This window comes from Phragmites australis, chromosome 6 (genome assembly GCF_958298935.1).
Source record: "Phragmites australis chromosome 6, lpPhrAust1.1, whole genome shotgun sequence".
Taxonomy (NCBI): Eukaryota; Viridiplantae; Streptophyta; class Magnoliopsida; order Poales; family Poaceae; genus Phragmites; species Phragmites australis.
The window spans coordinates 40,541,585-40,556,583 of NC_084926.1; the positions used below are offsets into that span (position 1 = coordinate 40,541,585).

Here is a 14,999-nt window from a genome sequence, read left to right on the forward strand (position 1 = left end):
GACCGCCAGTTAGGATCGGAAGGTCCGGAGTGAACTCCACACAGGAGTCATATCACCAAATAGGGTTGGTCTGACCGTTGGTCAGAGGTCTAACCGCAGCCATGCCTTCGGTCTGACCACCAAGGCCTAATACTCTTTGCACGCTCACGGTCTAACCACGACCCCAACATCGGTCTGATCGGCAGTGGTTCACATCTCTACGCACTTAGGTTACCTTGTTTGAGGTCTAAACCTTTTCCAACCCGAGTCTTTTGTTGATCTTTTACAAATGTTTTTGAAACACGACGCTCTATTGTTATCCAAGCATTCATCATTTGCACATTTTTCTATCGTTCATTTGTTTACACAATGCATTCTTGATTCATTTAAAGAGCGTTGTGCCGACGGTCCAAACGGGTGAAGGCAATGTCAATCTACCGGAGTCCTGTGAGTGTTGCGCCGGGAGTATCAGGCAACCGCCGAAGCAGCAATGTAAGCATCTTAGCATACTCATTCTACTTCTTTGGATTTCGTATTGTATAACTTGATAAATTACATTTTGTGCATGTGTATGTTTGCATGAGTAGTGAGTCCATTGTTAGGTTTAGATGGGTAGAACCTATGTTGATGAATTGCATTACCTCTATCTTAAGTTGTTGATTATCTATATCCTTGTAGCTTTGATAATATTGTTCATGTCTAACTTATAAATTATTCGAAATGCTTAATAATGCATAGGTCCTCGGTAGAAGACGAGCAATGGTTCAACCGTTGTTCGTGATCTTAGGGCTTACTTATTGTTTATAAACACAATGACAATGATGTGGGTTGTATGAGATATGAGAATGAGGCAAGATATGGGTAGTGCTAGGGGTATCTTCTACAGCGGAGGAATTCCTCGGTGTAGTTCGGGAGAGGAGTTCGGATGCCATAGGCCGCTTGCATCATTTAAGCACCGTCCGTCGATGCAATTGGCTTTAGCACTTTTTGTAATTACTACATGTCGTATATGAGAATGATAAGCCGAATACCTTTGTAGCTGTGGCATTTTGGCGTGCGAGTCGATGGTGTTGTGGGCATAATAGGCTTGTAGGGGTATACAATTTGCTCCGGGAATAGTTCTGGATGACCGCCGCACCTATCAACGCATGATCAAATGGTTGAGGCTTATTGGGAAGATTGACATGAGTACCCCCTTACGTGGGCCTATGTGAACACGTGAGCCGTATGATCCTTGAGTCGTGTAGGTAAAGGAGTACCCCATGCAGAGTGTAAAAACAATTCGAATTATCGCGCTCTCGGTCATGAGCATACTTCTATCCATTTGCATCGGTCATAGAGTTTCTGAATTCGGGGATCTGTAATATGGAATGGTGTATTGGGGATGGTTAGAAATGATTATTGATTACATGAGATGGTTCTAGTTACATCTATGTTTAAGTTGTTAATTACGAGGTAGAAAGCTACTTTTAGTTAAATATAGAAGCTCACATGTGTATGTCAAGTTGCATTTCGCTTATGAAATTTACTTAAGCATGTGGTCAATTCTTTTCTAATACCTCAATGCAATCTCCTTGGAGTCGAGCTATTATATGTACCCATTATGAATTAAGTCTTGCAAGTACCTTCGTACTCACGTTGCTGTTTCAGGTTCCACCCGGAGAGGAGGAGCTCGTATTTGGCTACCACGTCCACCGATGTAGGCAGGAATGAGTAGTACAAACTACTCGTGTGGCGTGCTTTTGGGTGGAGCCTAAGGGCATATGACTTCACCTAGCTTTTGGTGTTGTTAGGTATTACTTTTCCGCTGCGTAATTTCTCTAAACTTTTATTGTAAATTGTTGTAAATAGTCTAACGCTTAAGAACTTGTAATAGGATTTAATTACTCGCTCTTTCTTGAGATTTGTTGTGATGCTATATGTTGGAAAGGCATGTGTTCTGATCTTAGGCACAAAACACGTGTCGGGACTACCGGGATGGTATTCTAGTTAATCATCATGGTCGTGATTAAGCAAATGATCGTACTAATGATTAATTAGAATATTATTTAGACGGTTCCTCACATGACCTCTGCGGGCCGATAACAGTTACTTTATGTTAATTGTTGATGATTACTCACAGTAGATATGGGTGTACGTGATCAAGTCGAAGGACCAATCCTGCTCTATGTTCAGAAGGTTCAAGCTACAGGCTGAGAACACGAGCGGACTACGTGTTAAGACATTGAGGACTGATCGTGGTGGGGAGTTTTTCTCTACCGAGTTCACCCGGCTATGCGAGGAGGCCAGGATCGAGTGGCACCTCACCACGCCATACATGCCATAGCAAAAAAGCATGGTGGAGCGGTGGAATAGGATCGTGATGGTGATGGTGAGGTCCCTTCTCAAGAGCATGAACGTGCCTGGAAGATTTTGGGAGGAGGAAATGTTGCACGTAGTGTACGTGCTGAATCGCTTGCCGACGAAGGTGCTGGATGATAGCACTCCGTTCAAGGTATAGAATAGAATGAAGCTACATCTAGCACACCTTTGTGTGTTCGGCTGCACGCTGCCCGCAAAAGTGAAGATGCCGCGGGAAAATTCATGTAAGTCATGATGTCAAATTTTAAAAAACGTGGAGTGGAGTTGGAGTACAGGTGCAGGCGACGGGGATCCATCGGATTTCACTGTCGAGGTGGAGTTTAGCACCAAGTCGGCAGTGGGCGGCTCTGAGCCTCATGGGTGTGGCTCGGCAGGCGTTTTGGCAGGCGTGTCGGCGCCTGCGCCACAAGTCAATCCAACTCCTTTATCGACTCTGCTGGCTGACGAGGTGACGTCGGGAGGACCAATTACCAGGGCACGGGCTGCAGCACGCACGACACTTATCGCTCTTACATCTCTTGCCACACAGACGGTGACTCTGATCCTTGAATCATCGGCTAATGATCAGGCTACACCGCTGCCGAGCGACAACAGCAGCACAGACGAAGGGCCTGATGGTTACAGGCACATCAATGACATCATGAGAGATTCTCAAAGGGTGGACCTTGATGAGGAGGACATGGAAGAAGAGGCCATGCTCGTAGAGATGGAGGAGTCATCTTGCTATCGCGAGGCTACTGGGCATCAGGTGTGGAAGGACGCCATAGCTAAGGAAATTGAGTCCATAGAGAAGAACGACACATGGACTCTCTCGGCGCTGCCAGTTGGTCATAAGCCGATTGAACTCAAATTGGTTTACAAACTGAAGAAGAACACTGAAGGAGACGTGATCATGCACAAGGCGAGGTTGGTCATGAAAGGATATGTGCAGAGGCAAGGAATCGATTTCGAAAAAGTGTTTTCTCTAGTGGCTAGGCTGGACATCGTGCGCATCATCCTTGCTGTTGCAGCCAATCGAGGTTGGCAGGTTTATCACCTGGATGTCAAGTCAGTATTCTTAAATGGTGAGCTCAAAGAGGAAGTATACGTGGCCCAGCTGGAGGGATTTGCAGTGAAGAACAAAGAGCACCTTGTGCTCAAACTCAGCAAGACACTGTATGGACTCTGGCAGGCGCCACGAGTATGGAATATTCGGCTTGATAGGAGCTTGAAACAGATTGGTTTCAATAGATGTTCACAAGAGCAGGCCGTATACACAAGAGGATTAGGTCTTGCAAGTGTGATAGTCGGATTATATGTTGATGATCTCATTGTGACAAGAGAAAATCTAGCGGAGATCATAGGATTTAAGCAGCAGATGATGAATGAGTTCGAGATGACCGATCTTGGATTACTCAATTACTATCTCGAGATTGAGGTAGCGCAAGAATATTGGAGAATTACAATCAAGCAAACAGCATATGTGAAGAAGGTCCTTGGTCAATTCAGTATGCTGGATTGCAATCCCACAAAATTCCCCATGGAACAGAGGACTCAGCTGCATAAGGATCCAGATGGACAGTCGGTGGATGCAACTGAATATCATCGCATCATTGGTTGACTAAGTTATTTACTCCATACAAGACCTAACCTTTCATTTGCTGTCGGGGTGGCAAGCAGATTCATGGAGAAGCCCACGGTGATGCATCGCAAGGCATTGAAGCAGATTCCTATGGAGAAGAAGTAACCGCCGGGTACACTGATAGTGATCTGGCCGGTGACATGGATGACAGGAAGAGTATCAGAAGTATGGCTTTCTATATCAATGATAGCTTGGTGTCATGGAACTCGCAGAAGCAGAAAACGGTGGCTCTGTCTTCGTGTGAGGCTGAATTCATGGCAGCAACGGCGGCGGCATGCCGAGCTTTGTGGCTTAGATGTTGGAGGAGCTAACAGGAGAAGAGTCCAAAGCAATGAAATTGTTGGTTGACAACAAATCGGCAATTGCTTTGATGAAGAATCCAGTGTTTCACGGTCACATCAAACATATTTACACCAAGTTTCATTTCATTCGTGAGTGTGTTGAAGGAGGCCAGATTGAAGTGGAGTTCATCTGCACAGAGGAGCAACGAGCCAATGCTCTGACGAGGGCATCGCCGGCGGTGGGAATTCGTGATCTCAGCCCACGTCAGGATTAGGCGGGAGTATGTTGGACTAATCCCAACATGGGCCTCGGAGACTCGTTTCACGCGGAGCGGAAGCAGGGAGTTGTGTTCAAGTCAGAAACTTTAGTTTGTATGTGGTTCGTATGCGGGTCGGATGTCGTATGTATGTAGTAGTAAGTATAGTTAGAGTTCGAATCGGAATTGATTCAGTTTAGAGTTTGGTTAGCACACTTTTAATATTGAGTTGTAACCCCTGGATTGAAGCGAGTTAATAGAGTCTAAATTTTCCTCCGAAGAAGTTTCGATCTACTCCTGAGTCTTGCTTGTTCTCGACAAGATTGCAGGAATACGTTCTCGTCAAGTTCAAGTTACGCGTGTTTGATTTGTCTTTGCATCTCGCCAAGTAGGTTGCGACTCGTGTGTAGCTACATGAGCACGTACTCGGTGGTTGCATGCTCGAGCGCCCGCGTTGTCAAATGCTTTTGTGGTCGAGAGATTATATGGTCGAGCACACACACTGTTGGTTGCTCACGTGGTTGGGCATGAGTTGATCGTGGTCGGGCACGAACTAATCGCACACGTACTGATCGTGGTCAGACGTGTTCATGATCGGACACGAACTAATCGCACATGTACTGATCGTGGCCATGCGTGTGTGATCCTGATGCAGAAGCCAACAAACATGCCGGTGGAGGAGAACCGCGAGGACGAGATGAAGAGGTTCATGTCGCAGCCAGAGGTGACGCTGCTGGACATGCTGCCCACGCAGATGCAGGCCATCAAGGTCATGACCACGCTTGACATTCTCTGCTCCCACTCGCTGGATGAGGAGTACATGGGCGATTATGACGAGCCATCGTGGAAGGCAGATCCCATGGTGAGGGCGGTGTTTGAGAAGTTCAGCGGCAGTATGAAGGAGATCAAGGGCTTCGTCGACGAGTGCAACAACCCGGAGTTGAGGAACCGGTGCGGCGCCGGGATCATGCCGTACGAGCTACTCAAGCCCTTCTCCAAACCGGGGGTCACCGGAAGGGGCATTCCCAACAGCATCTCCATCTGATCTCAGATTCTCAGTCTCAGCTCCAAGGAATTCCGTTATTGCATGTAGGCTGATTGTGAAATAAGATGTACTCTGTACCATTGAAATAAGAGTTACTATATAAGGTGCCATTAACAGAAATTCTCTCGAGCTCATTGAGTTGATGACCCAAAATAGAAAGGAACCCTAGAGAATTAATTGTCCCTACCACTATAAGAATCTACACTGTGTACGAAGTACAAACAGCATGCCAAACTTTGTGGTGCCGACACGGGCAGGAGGATAGCTAAGTGTGAGCGTAGACAAACATTTCCCTGTCCCCTGGCTTCTCCGTACATCATGATCATCACAGATGAGATCTGCTGATTTCGGCACACTTATCATCCAAAAATTATTCACAAGAAAACATGAGTCGGAGTCCAGATGCATCCGCGGTTCAGGACCAAGCCAGATCGGATAACGCTGGAAGGCCATTGGCCACTGGCTAGCAAACATCTTAACCTCGTAGTTTGCAGACGACGAGCGTACAACTGATTATACAGGCAAGCTGGACCTGCCAATGGGAGATCCTGTACTTACTAGAAACAGCATCCGAAACAGCACCTCCATGTGCGCTAACTTCTCTCAACAAGGATGGGGGTAAAAACTCTTAACCGTACCGATAACCAAGCTTGCACATATTTCTTAGAGTGAGCAAGAGACTGGGTTTTTTTCACTCACTTCTCCGTAGGAAACTGTTGTATGTTTCCAGAGTCTTCGTTAGTCAGCGCATCTCAACATGGCAGCTTTGAGCATCATCGCCAATTGACATCGACAAAAAATGCGGAAAGATCTGTGACGATTGAGATACTTGAAGTGCCCTCGAGTAGAAAACGCAGCGCGAGATCTGATAGAATTGGAGAATGGCAGGCCTTCATCACCGGGAGATGCAGCTCTCATTTGTACCTTGACTGACTGATCAGAATAATCAAGGAGGGACTTAAATGTGAAGAGTCGCAAGAAGAAAGAAAAGGCATTATCTAGTGACATACCAGTAGATGATGGCTCAAAATACGGTCGGGTTGTTACAAAAGAGGGGTCCTGAGCATCAACCTCCAAGTGCTGTGATGTGCTTGTTTTTTGAAGACCTGTTGATTGGACAAGCTTTACTAATTTGTCTGCTATGACTGTCATCGGTGGGCGGAGCTCTGGTGATTGCTGCATTGAGGAAAAAATACCTTAAGTAACAGTCATAGAAAATTATGCTAAAGCCCATTTGCAATGCAGAGAGCACTAGAATTAATTGCTGCGACTAGAAATTCTCAGCCTTAATGCCTGCCAATTTATATATAACATATTCTGAGAATTTCAACTTAGCAACATGCATTTGGTATTCCAACTTCCAACTTGTGCCCGCAAGGCTAAAAGTTCAAAACAAATATATACCAGAAAAGAGAATGGAGAACTACCTTGATACAAAGTAATATGATGTTGCCCAGTGAAGAGATAGCTTTGGATGGCATAGAGCCACTTATTCTTGGATCAGTTATTCTTTCCAAAGAATCAAGGTCATGGAGATGAGATGCCCAATTTACTAGAAACTGCTCATTCTGCCTTCTTGAACTGAAGAGGAAAAAATTCCTTCAGAAAACTAGACTGCAACTTTGTACAAAGGTGTGAGAATACATACCTGTCAAAAGCCTTTTGACCAGTCAAAAGCACAAGCAAAATCACACCAAAACTGTAAATATCAGCTTTGATGACATCTACTCCTGGGTCAATAAGCTCAGGGGCAGCATAGCCTTTAGCAGCAGTGAGAGCTTCTGAATCCTTCTGTTCAGGGGAGGAATTGTTTTTTTTTTTTTTTGAAAATTAATCAAATGAAAAATTCTTAATGACAACAGATCAAGTTAAAGGAACTCGATTTTGAAAATTTCAGATAATCATTCAAAAAAAAGTAACATCAATTACTGATGCCTATTGTGTATCACACTAAGTGGTTTTCCGGGGCAAACTAACATGATTAAAATGTTTGGAAGGAAAAAATAAAAGAGAGAAAATCAAGAAAATGTTATGCCAAAAATTTGGCAGTACCAAATTTGAGTATGTCGGGTAAAATAGTTTTAATTTGGAACGAGAAGCAGTTTTCTGTTGTGAATTCATATTCCAATCAGGAGAGGCCATGATAGTTGAAGCAGGAGGACAGAAATCGAAGAATACTACTGGGCATCCAAGGTGCACCATGATCCTAGAATTGATCAAATAGATATTAACTGCATCATCATGCTAAAGATTCCACACAAAAGTAGTAATACTAATCCTTGGTAAGTGGGAAACTTTGAGCGCTCACCATCCTTGTGGTGCTGACAAAATGGCTTAGCTTGGTTAATCCACTGTCACTGAGGTAGGGCATGAGTTGAGCATCAAGCAAAATATTTCTAGCTTTAATATTTCCATGAGCAACTGGAGGAGAACACGTCAAGTGCATGTATCTGCAGAGACAAAGATACATATAAAAATATTAGGGAACATGCTAAAAAAGTCAGAAACATGATATTATATCAAATCTTATTGCTGATCGAACAAAAAGACAAAAGGAAGCTATCAAGGTTATGAGATAGATGTCACTGATAGCCATGCAGTACAAAATAAAAAAAAAGGAAAAAGGATTTGGTGGGGGGGTGGGGGTGGTGGAAATCTTACTCCAGAGCATAGGCAACTCCAAGAGCAATCTTCATCCGAGCTTTCCATGACAAAGCCCTGGACCTTGTGGCTGCTGAAAACAAAATATCATCAAGAGAACCATTTTCTGCATACTCGTATAGAAGCGCGCAATGGCCAAACTCCACACAATATCCCACAAGAGCAGAGATATTGGGGTGCTTTAATCTGGAGATATTCCAAAGCATGTCCATTAACTCGTCTTGTTCTGATAATGACAAATCTACCATGTCAATCCTCTTGATAGCCAGGAGCTGTAAATACATCAAGAATGTTTCATAATAAATATAAAATATAGAAAGCAAAATGACCTTTAGCAACTTTGGTACCTTCAAAATTTACGAAAATCAGTTCTATACACCAGTTATTCACCGAACAAAATCACATTCTAATACAGATTTCGGAAGTGACATTTGAGACTAGGAATTCCATCCTCACAGTACCTTGAACTGTAAATCTTATCACGACATCAAGAAAAAAACTGCTGCCGGTCGGGGCGGACAGGAAAGGGGGCGGGAAAATGTATGCGCTTTAGCAACAAAGCGCTCATCCCGATTTTCCCTCTTCTCTAGTCTGCTAGTTTAATTTTAGAGTTATACAGTGAGAGTCTTTCTTGTTCCCGATTTTCTTTCCCTTCCTTTTTTTTCTCCCTCTTGGGGTCTTGTACAGAACGTTTTCTTTTTGCGTTCTTCTTTTCTTCTTTTTATATATATAAATACCACAGTAGAGACTTCCTCTACTGTTTTCCTAAAAAAACAAAGCGCTCATCCCGCGCTCTTTCTATTCCATCCCAGTCCATTCCGGGATAGGCCGCTAATATAATATGTGCAGTAGTCGGTCGTCTGACCAATCGGCTCGGACACCAGACGACTTGTGCCCGCCCATTCTGTCTCGCACTAAATGGAATGACTCTCTTAGTTACGCTGTGCCGCCGGGGGAAAAAACACTATCCCTAACCTCCGGCTTATGCTGCTGGGTAAGTGAATGGTGGATTGTTATTTACCACGCAAGCAGTAAATAGGTACTCCCAAAAGGAAAATAATCAGTTTATGGATGATAATAGCTGTGGAATATAGTCAATAAACCTGATGAACCACACTTCAGCTCTTAGGGCTCTGAGATACATGTCGTAAAACTTAGAATTAATTCATAAGAACTTTTTCTAAATTAAGTAACAATCTAACAATGATATGTTCCAACAAGGCTAGTACAGAAGATAGCAATAATTCGAATGTCATCATACCTGGCCATCACGAAAATCACCTCTGTAAACTCGGCCAGTGAAACCTTCACCAATAAGGCATTCTTCATTGAAGTCCCTGGTAGCCGCCAAAATGTCAGCAGCTGGAAACTGTTTTGCAGTTAGAAGGTTTTTAGATGTCTTGGACCAACTTTTTATTTTGGGAACTCGTTCAGATTGAATGTCATTACTACAAGAAGTGTCACTGCCACCCAATAGAGAACTCCATGAGTACAGGACTTCATTTGCTTTAGGGACTGCAAAATGACAAATATAAATTTCAATGATGTGAAAGAATGTAAGTCTATCCCATAAATACACCAGAATACAACATGAAAGAGTGAAAAGCAAACGTGTATAGATGAATTTGATGATATCATTTGATCAATGTGCGTTGGAAATAACAAGGGTTTAAGTTTTATGACGGGTCCCAAATTTTACAGTCCTAGATTTGTGATGAGTACAAAACAAATAGAAGTATCGCCATCACCTACCAATGCATGAATTTGTTATGATAAAAATATTTAAATTCCCAGTTCTACCTCTTTCCATATTGGCTGGTAAAGACTTGTCAGTGTTAGCAGTGCTCTTAGGGCTGCATGGACAGCTTTTCCAGCTTTTCAGAACCAACCCAACAATGAAGAATACAAACACTGTACAAGTGGCAGTAGCTATTGCAGCAGCTGTCACTCGAGAGTGTGATTTCTTATGGTGGCTATGACTTTGCAGAGAAGAATAGCCAAAAGGAGGCTGTGGAGGTTTTGGCTTCTGCTTCGATTTCTGCTTGGCTGCTGGAGGAGGTGGAGGCAGAAGTTGATGTGGAGGTGGAGACAGAAGTTGATGTGGAGGTGAATGGCTGCTCCTAGTAGATGAAGATGATGCATGTCTGAAACCTGGTTGAAACTGGTTTCCATAAATCCTGGAATATTAATCCGAAGATTAAAAAATTATTTAACTAGGTATGATGTACAAGATCCGAAGATATGAAGTCAATATACATAGATATATGAATGACATTCTCAGAGGGGGTGTTTAGGGGGAGCCAAAAGTATAACAGAATTGAATACCTCAACTCAGGAATGGACTCAAAAGTTCCAGGAACATAACCACTGAAGTGATTATTTTCAATGTTTCTGCATGCCATTCATGATCGTCAGCACTAAGAGTTAAGCCAAAACAATATTGATGGAGAAAATCCAGCCAAATTTCTTACAGAGCTGTAAATGGAAGGCCTGCTAACAAAATCACAGATCCTGTGAATTCGTTATGTTGTAGATAACTGCAAATGCATATACAAGCAAACTTACAATCAGTCAATTCCTGCATGCATGAAATAGCTCAGGAGGCACATCATTCTTACAGATAATGAAGGTTATTCAATTGACTAAACGATCTTGGCAGGTCACCACTGAAATTGTTGAATGACAAGTCCCTGAAAGCCAGAGAAAAACAAACTTGACATGACGTTAGTAAAGATCAAGATACTGAAATAAGTTGGAGGGGAAAAAAGGCTACTCAAGATGGAAGGATGCCATAAAGTGTGGATGTTCTGGGATGGAAGACTTTTCATGTCTTGTTGTACATGATATATTGATGCAGATCAAGTGCAATAAAATGACTCACTTCTACGTACTGAAAAATGGTCGAGTAATAAATATGCGGGAACCTTACATCGTTTCTAAGCTATCCATGTTAACGAAAACATCACCAATTACTCCAGAGAGTCTATTGTAGCTGAAGTTCCTGTGGCGAAGGTTACACATCAATCATTATGCAACCAGATTTCAGAGTAGGAAGTGCTCCCAATGCCAAATATGTACTTACAGATATTTCAGGGAGTGCAACCATGGCAATGATGGTGGTATATTCCCCTCAAACTTGTTGGCTGCTAAATTTCTGCAAGAGAACGCCCATGGGCACATCGTTGATACTTAATATTTAATTGCTTAAGCTAGCTCAAAGTGGGTAACCAAAAAGTGCAAAGGGGATTACAAGTATTCCACATTTGGGGGCAAAGTGGGTGGGATTTCACCAGCAATGCTATTGAAGCTCACATCCCTATCATCACCATGCAGTAAAGCACCATAAACCAAATTGAATCAAGAAAATGCGGAGTTGTAACCAACTAAAAGAGACCAAAAACTTAGTAATTAGAAGCTCACAGCTTTTTCAGCGACTGGAACTTGAGCAGCTCCGGGCCCAGCCATCCACCAACTCCAAGCCCACTGATATTTCTGCATGTGAGTAACAGAGCAAATAACAAAGTCAGTTCATGAACTTTCTATTAATTTGCAAGAAAAACAAATCATTAAGAATTACATTGTGACAACAGATGAGCCCTTGCAAAAGACACCTCGCCACTGATCACGTTCACCACCCTCACCGCAGGGGTCACCACCCTGGAATGTCCACCCAGAAAGCTGCCACGATGACTCCAATGTGCGATATAATCCCCAAAGCCCTATCGCTGTAAAAGCAACGAAGACAATTACAAAACAAGCACTAGGCAATGAGAGCGTGAGAACCTATCACTTACAATGTACAAACTTCAGAACACCAAAAACACATACACAAATAACAGGATGGCATCACACGAAGGCACTGAACAAAGGTATACATGCCCAGGGCTAAAAGCAACACGATCACTATTAATCCCAAGTGTGAGCACGTACAGATAGCCACCCTGCCACCATGGCCAACGATCACAGACCTACACGCCACGCCATGGCAAGCATGCACGGGCCCTCGCAACGACGTGGACCGTACCAGATGATCACCCGGGCCAGAATGCACGCACGCGCAAGCAGGCAACCACATTCACACGCACGCGCGCAAGCGCAAGCGATCAACCACATTCACACGCGCGCTCGGAGACGCCACACGCGAGCACGAGTGTGCACCCGTGCACACAGAGTAGAGCAAGCCAGGAGAGTAGGAAACGTACAGTCTGAGGGGTCGGTGAAAGCGGTGGCGGAGGCGAGCGAGGCGCAGAGCACCGCCGCTGCGAGGACGTGCCGCGACGCCGCCATTCCGACCCCTCGCGCGCCCCCCAAATCCGCCACGCCGGTTCCCGCGAAATCCCGAGCCGGATAAAACACGCCGGAGCACGAACTGAAGCGAAATGCCCCTGGGAATGTTCTGGAAGCTTCCGGGGACTCGAGCGCGAGGCGCCGCTGCTGCTGCTCGCGGCGCCGTTCGAATTCCTCGCCCAATTCCCCGACGAATCCCGCGAGATCTCCCTCGGATCACGGTACCCGATCGCCAATCAGGATCCGTACGATCGGAGCGGATCGAATCGCCCGGGGCGGTCAGCGAGGCGCGGGACGGTGAGGGTTTAGGGTTTTGGTACGCTGCGGAGAGAAGCTTCTCGGTTTGGGAGGGAAGAGAAGAGGGTGAGGAAGAGTATGCGGGAACGCCGGGAAGGGAGGCGGTCACGTGAGGGGCGCGTGAGATGATGTTGCGGGGGCGGACTAGAGGCGGTGCGATTGAGCGGGAAGGAGTTTGGGTTGGGGCAGCCAATTGATTTTTTTACCGCAGCTAAAAAGTGACTCGTTTATTCGTCGCTTTGGCTTATAGTTATTTAAGTGATTTTGTTTATTTATCGTTTTGATTTATAGTCATTGATTCAGATGATCACATATTTTATTGATATAAATAGTATCACATAAATGATTAATCTTTTAAATGTCAAATAATCAATTTACTTCCGAATTGACGTGATAATGTTGTCAACACGACTGCAGTGCTAGAACGTCAATATGGTCCTTGATTAACTTGGCCAAAGCAAACTTGAACAATATATCCCTGCATAGAGAGTATTGTGCTGTATGTATAGACGTGTCATGTTCACGACTCTAGTGTTTATTCTTCTTGAAGTTTGTTACACTTGAATTTGAATTACAAGTCATAGGTCTAGTGGCAATGTGGCATGCATGGCCATCTTCTGGCTAGCGGCGACGTTGGCGTGTTAATACCTTGTTCACTGATGTTAGAGTTTTTTAATTAAAAAATGTCTTTATTTCGGACTCTACATATAAGTCATATATTTAACCATCCATTATTATAAGTTTCAGTCATAGGTAGGGAATAAAATGCCAACAAATAGCAGAAGTTCACGCATCCAAAATATGAGGGAAATAAAATCAAGCACTAAGCCTATAAATAAACATTCACCTATGGTTGGTGGATATATCCATGATTGTTGTCTCCAAGGTTCATCCTCGCTCTCACAGTCTCCTTTTACAGCAAGGACCAAAAGTGGATCTATTAGGTTCCCCTAAAAATTACTGTATGTAGGAATGTGATCTTATTTTGTCAAAAAAACATGTCATTTTCGTTTAACCAAATAGCCTACCATAAAGCACTAGTCCCCGAAAGGATAATGACGTCATCTAGATAGGGTAAATAGGTATTTTAACAAAACTTTGACTCATTTTGCTATTCGGTATAAACTTAGAGCGGAAATAAACTAACGGATTTTTCACAATTAAAAAATCTAAATATGCTAGGTTCAACTAGTGTACAATCACCTAAATAAGTGTGAATATTATAATCATAAAGTGTGACAAAGATTATTCAAATGTAGTAAGATATACAAGAAAACTCTAATCGAAAGTTCTGAAATTATTGTTCATCAGAAGTTATGGCTATTCATCGGAACTTCCTATCAGCTTAGAAAAACATATTTAAATATCATAAAATTAACTCAATGCACATACAAATAAGCATACAAGCATGGATATCAAAGTAATACACAAGTGTAAGGAAATACGTAGATAAATGATTTATTACCAAAGTTCAGATATCCAACGATATCCTACGTCTCCGTTGAGAAAGCTCGATCATACTTGAGCTAGGTCTTTTTCAACCCTTTTCTTCACGATGTTACACACATGCACTCATTGCCTCCATTATGGCTAACTTTTTCTCTACTCTAGAGATGGTGAGTTCTGCAACTACTTCTACGCCTCCTCATAATCTTCACTTGAGGAGATCGCTGGCAATCCACCACCGAGCCGTCTAGGAGACAATGGTCTCCACGAGTAACAAACTCCCAAACTCGCACACGATCAATTCCAAGTGCTCAAACACACACAAGTAATGTCGCAAGTGAGAGCAACTCAAGCTCTACACACCTCATTAAGGCACAAAAGCTTGATTCTCGCAAAATCTTAATTAAGATGGGAGGTAAGCACTCAAAGGTGGAACACCAAGTTCTAACACATCTCACAAGCACCACAAATGCAGCAAAAACCACTTTAAAGCCATGCCCCCATGCAAGGAGCCAAAGGGGTATTTATACCTCATTCTGAAAAACTAGTTGTTACGTACATTCTGGTCTAACCCGGAACTTCCGGTCCAAAATTAGAACTTCTGGTTTTAAGAGAAACCAAAACCGAGAGCTTCCTTTCGGGTTGAACCTAGAACTTCTGGTCCAAAATCGGAACTTCCGAGTTCAGCACAGCTGACACTTTGAAAAAATAGTGATAACTTTTGATCCTAATGTTCGATTTCGATGATTTTGGACTCTATGGAA

The 14,999-nt window shown here is 43.5% G+C and overlaps 2 protein-coding genes across 3 annotated transcripts; one reads left to right on the forward strand and one right to left on the reverse strand.

Moving 5' to 3' along the window:
* Positions 1 to 5,166: 5,166 nt before the first annotated feature.
* Positions 5,167 to 5,544, forward strand: LOC133922224 (lipoxygenase 2.3, chloroplastic-like). The gene has a single exon (XM_062367450.1). The coding sequence runs from the start codon at positions 5,167 to 5,169 to the stop codon at positions 5,542 to 5,544; it is 378 nt and encodes a 125-aa protein (XP_062223434.1).
* Positions 5,545 to 5,638: 94 nt separating this feature from the next.
* LOC133922474 (protein STRUBBELIG-RECEPTOR FAMILY 8-like) lies at positions 5,639 to 12,907 on the reverse strand. Of its 2 annotated transcripts, XM_062367834.1 has the most exons (17): positions 12,408 to 12,907; positions 11,783 to 11,930; positions 11,626 to 11,697; positions 11,456 to 11,521; positions 11,288 to 11,359; positions 11,135 to 11,206; positions 10,824 to 10,895; positions 10,677 to 10,742; positions 10,531 to 10,596; positions 10,006 to 10,382; positions 9,467 to 9,720; positions 8,206 to 8,477; positions 7,853 to 7,994; positions 7,193 to 7,335; positions 6,972 to 7,125; positions 6,555 to 6,720; positions 5,639 to 6,477 (listed from the first exon to the last, which is right to left on the reverse strand). In XM_062367834.1, exons 1-17 carry the CDS (start codon positions 12,490 to 12,492, stop codon positions 6,440 to 6,442), a joined length of 2,265 nt encoding a protein of 754 aa, XP_062223818.1. In that variant the 5' UTR covers positions 12,493 to 12,907; the 3' UTR covers positions 5,639 to 6,439. The 2 variants fall into 2 exon arrangements, with proteins under 2 accessions (XP_062223818.1, XP_062223819.1); XM_062367835.1 differs by lacking the exons at positions 5,639 to 6,477; positions 6,555 to 6,720; positions 6,972 to 7,125; positions 7,193 to 7,335 and adding an exon at positions 7,366 to 7,750.
* Positions 12,908 to 14,999: the final 2,092 nt, after the last annotated feature.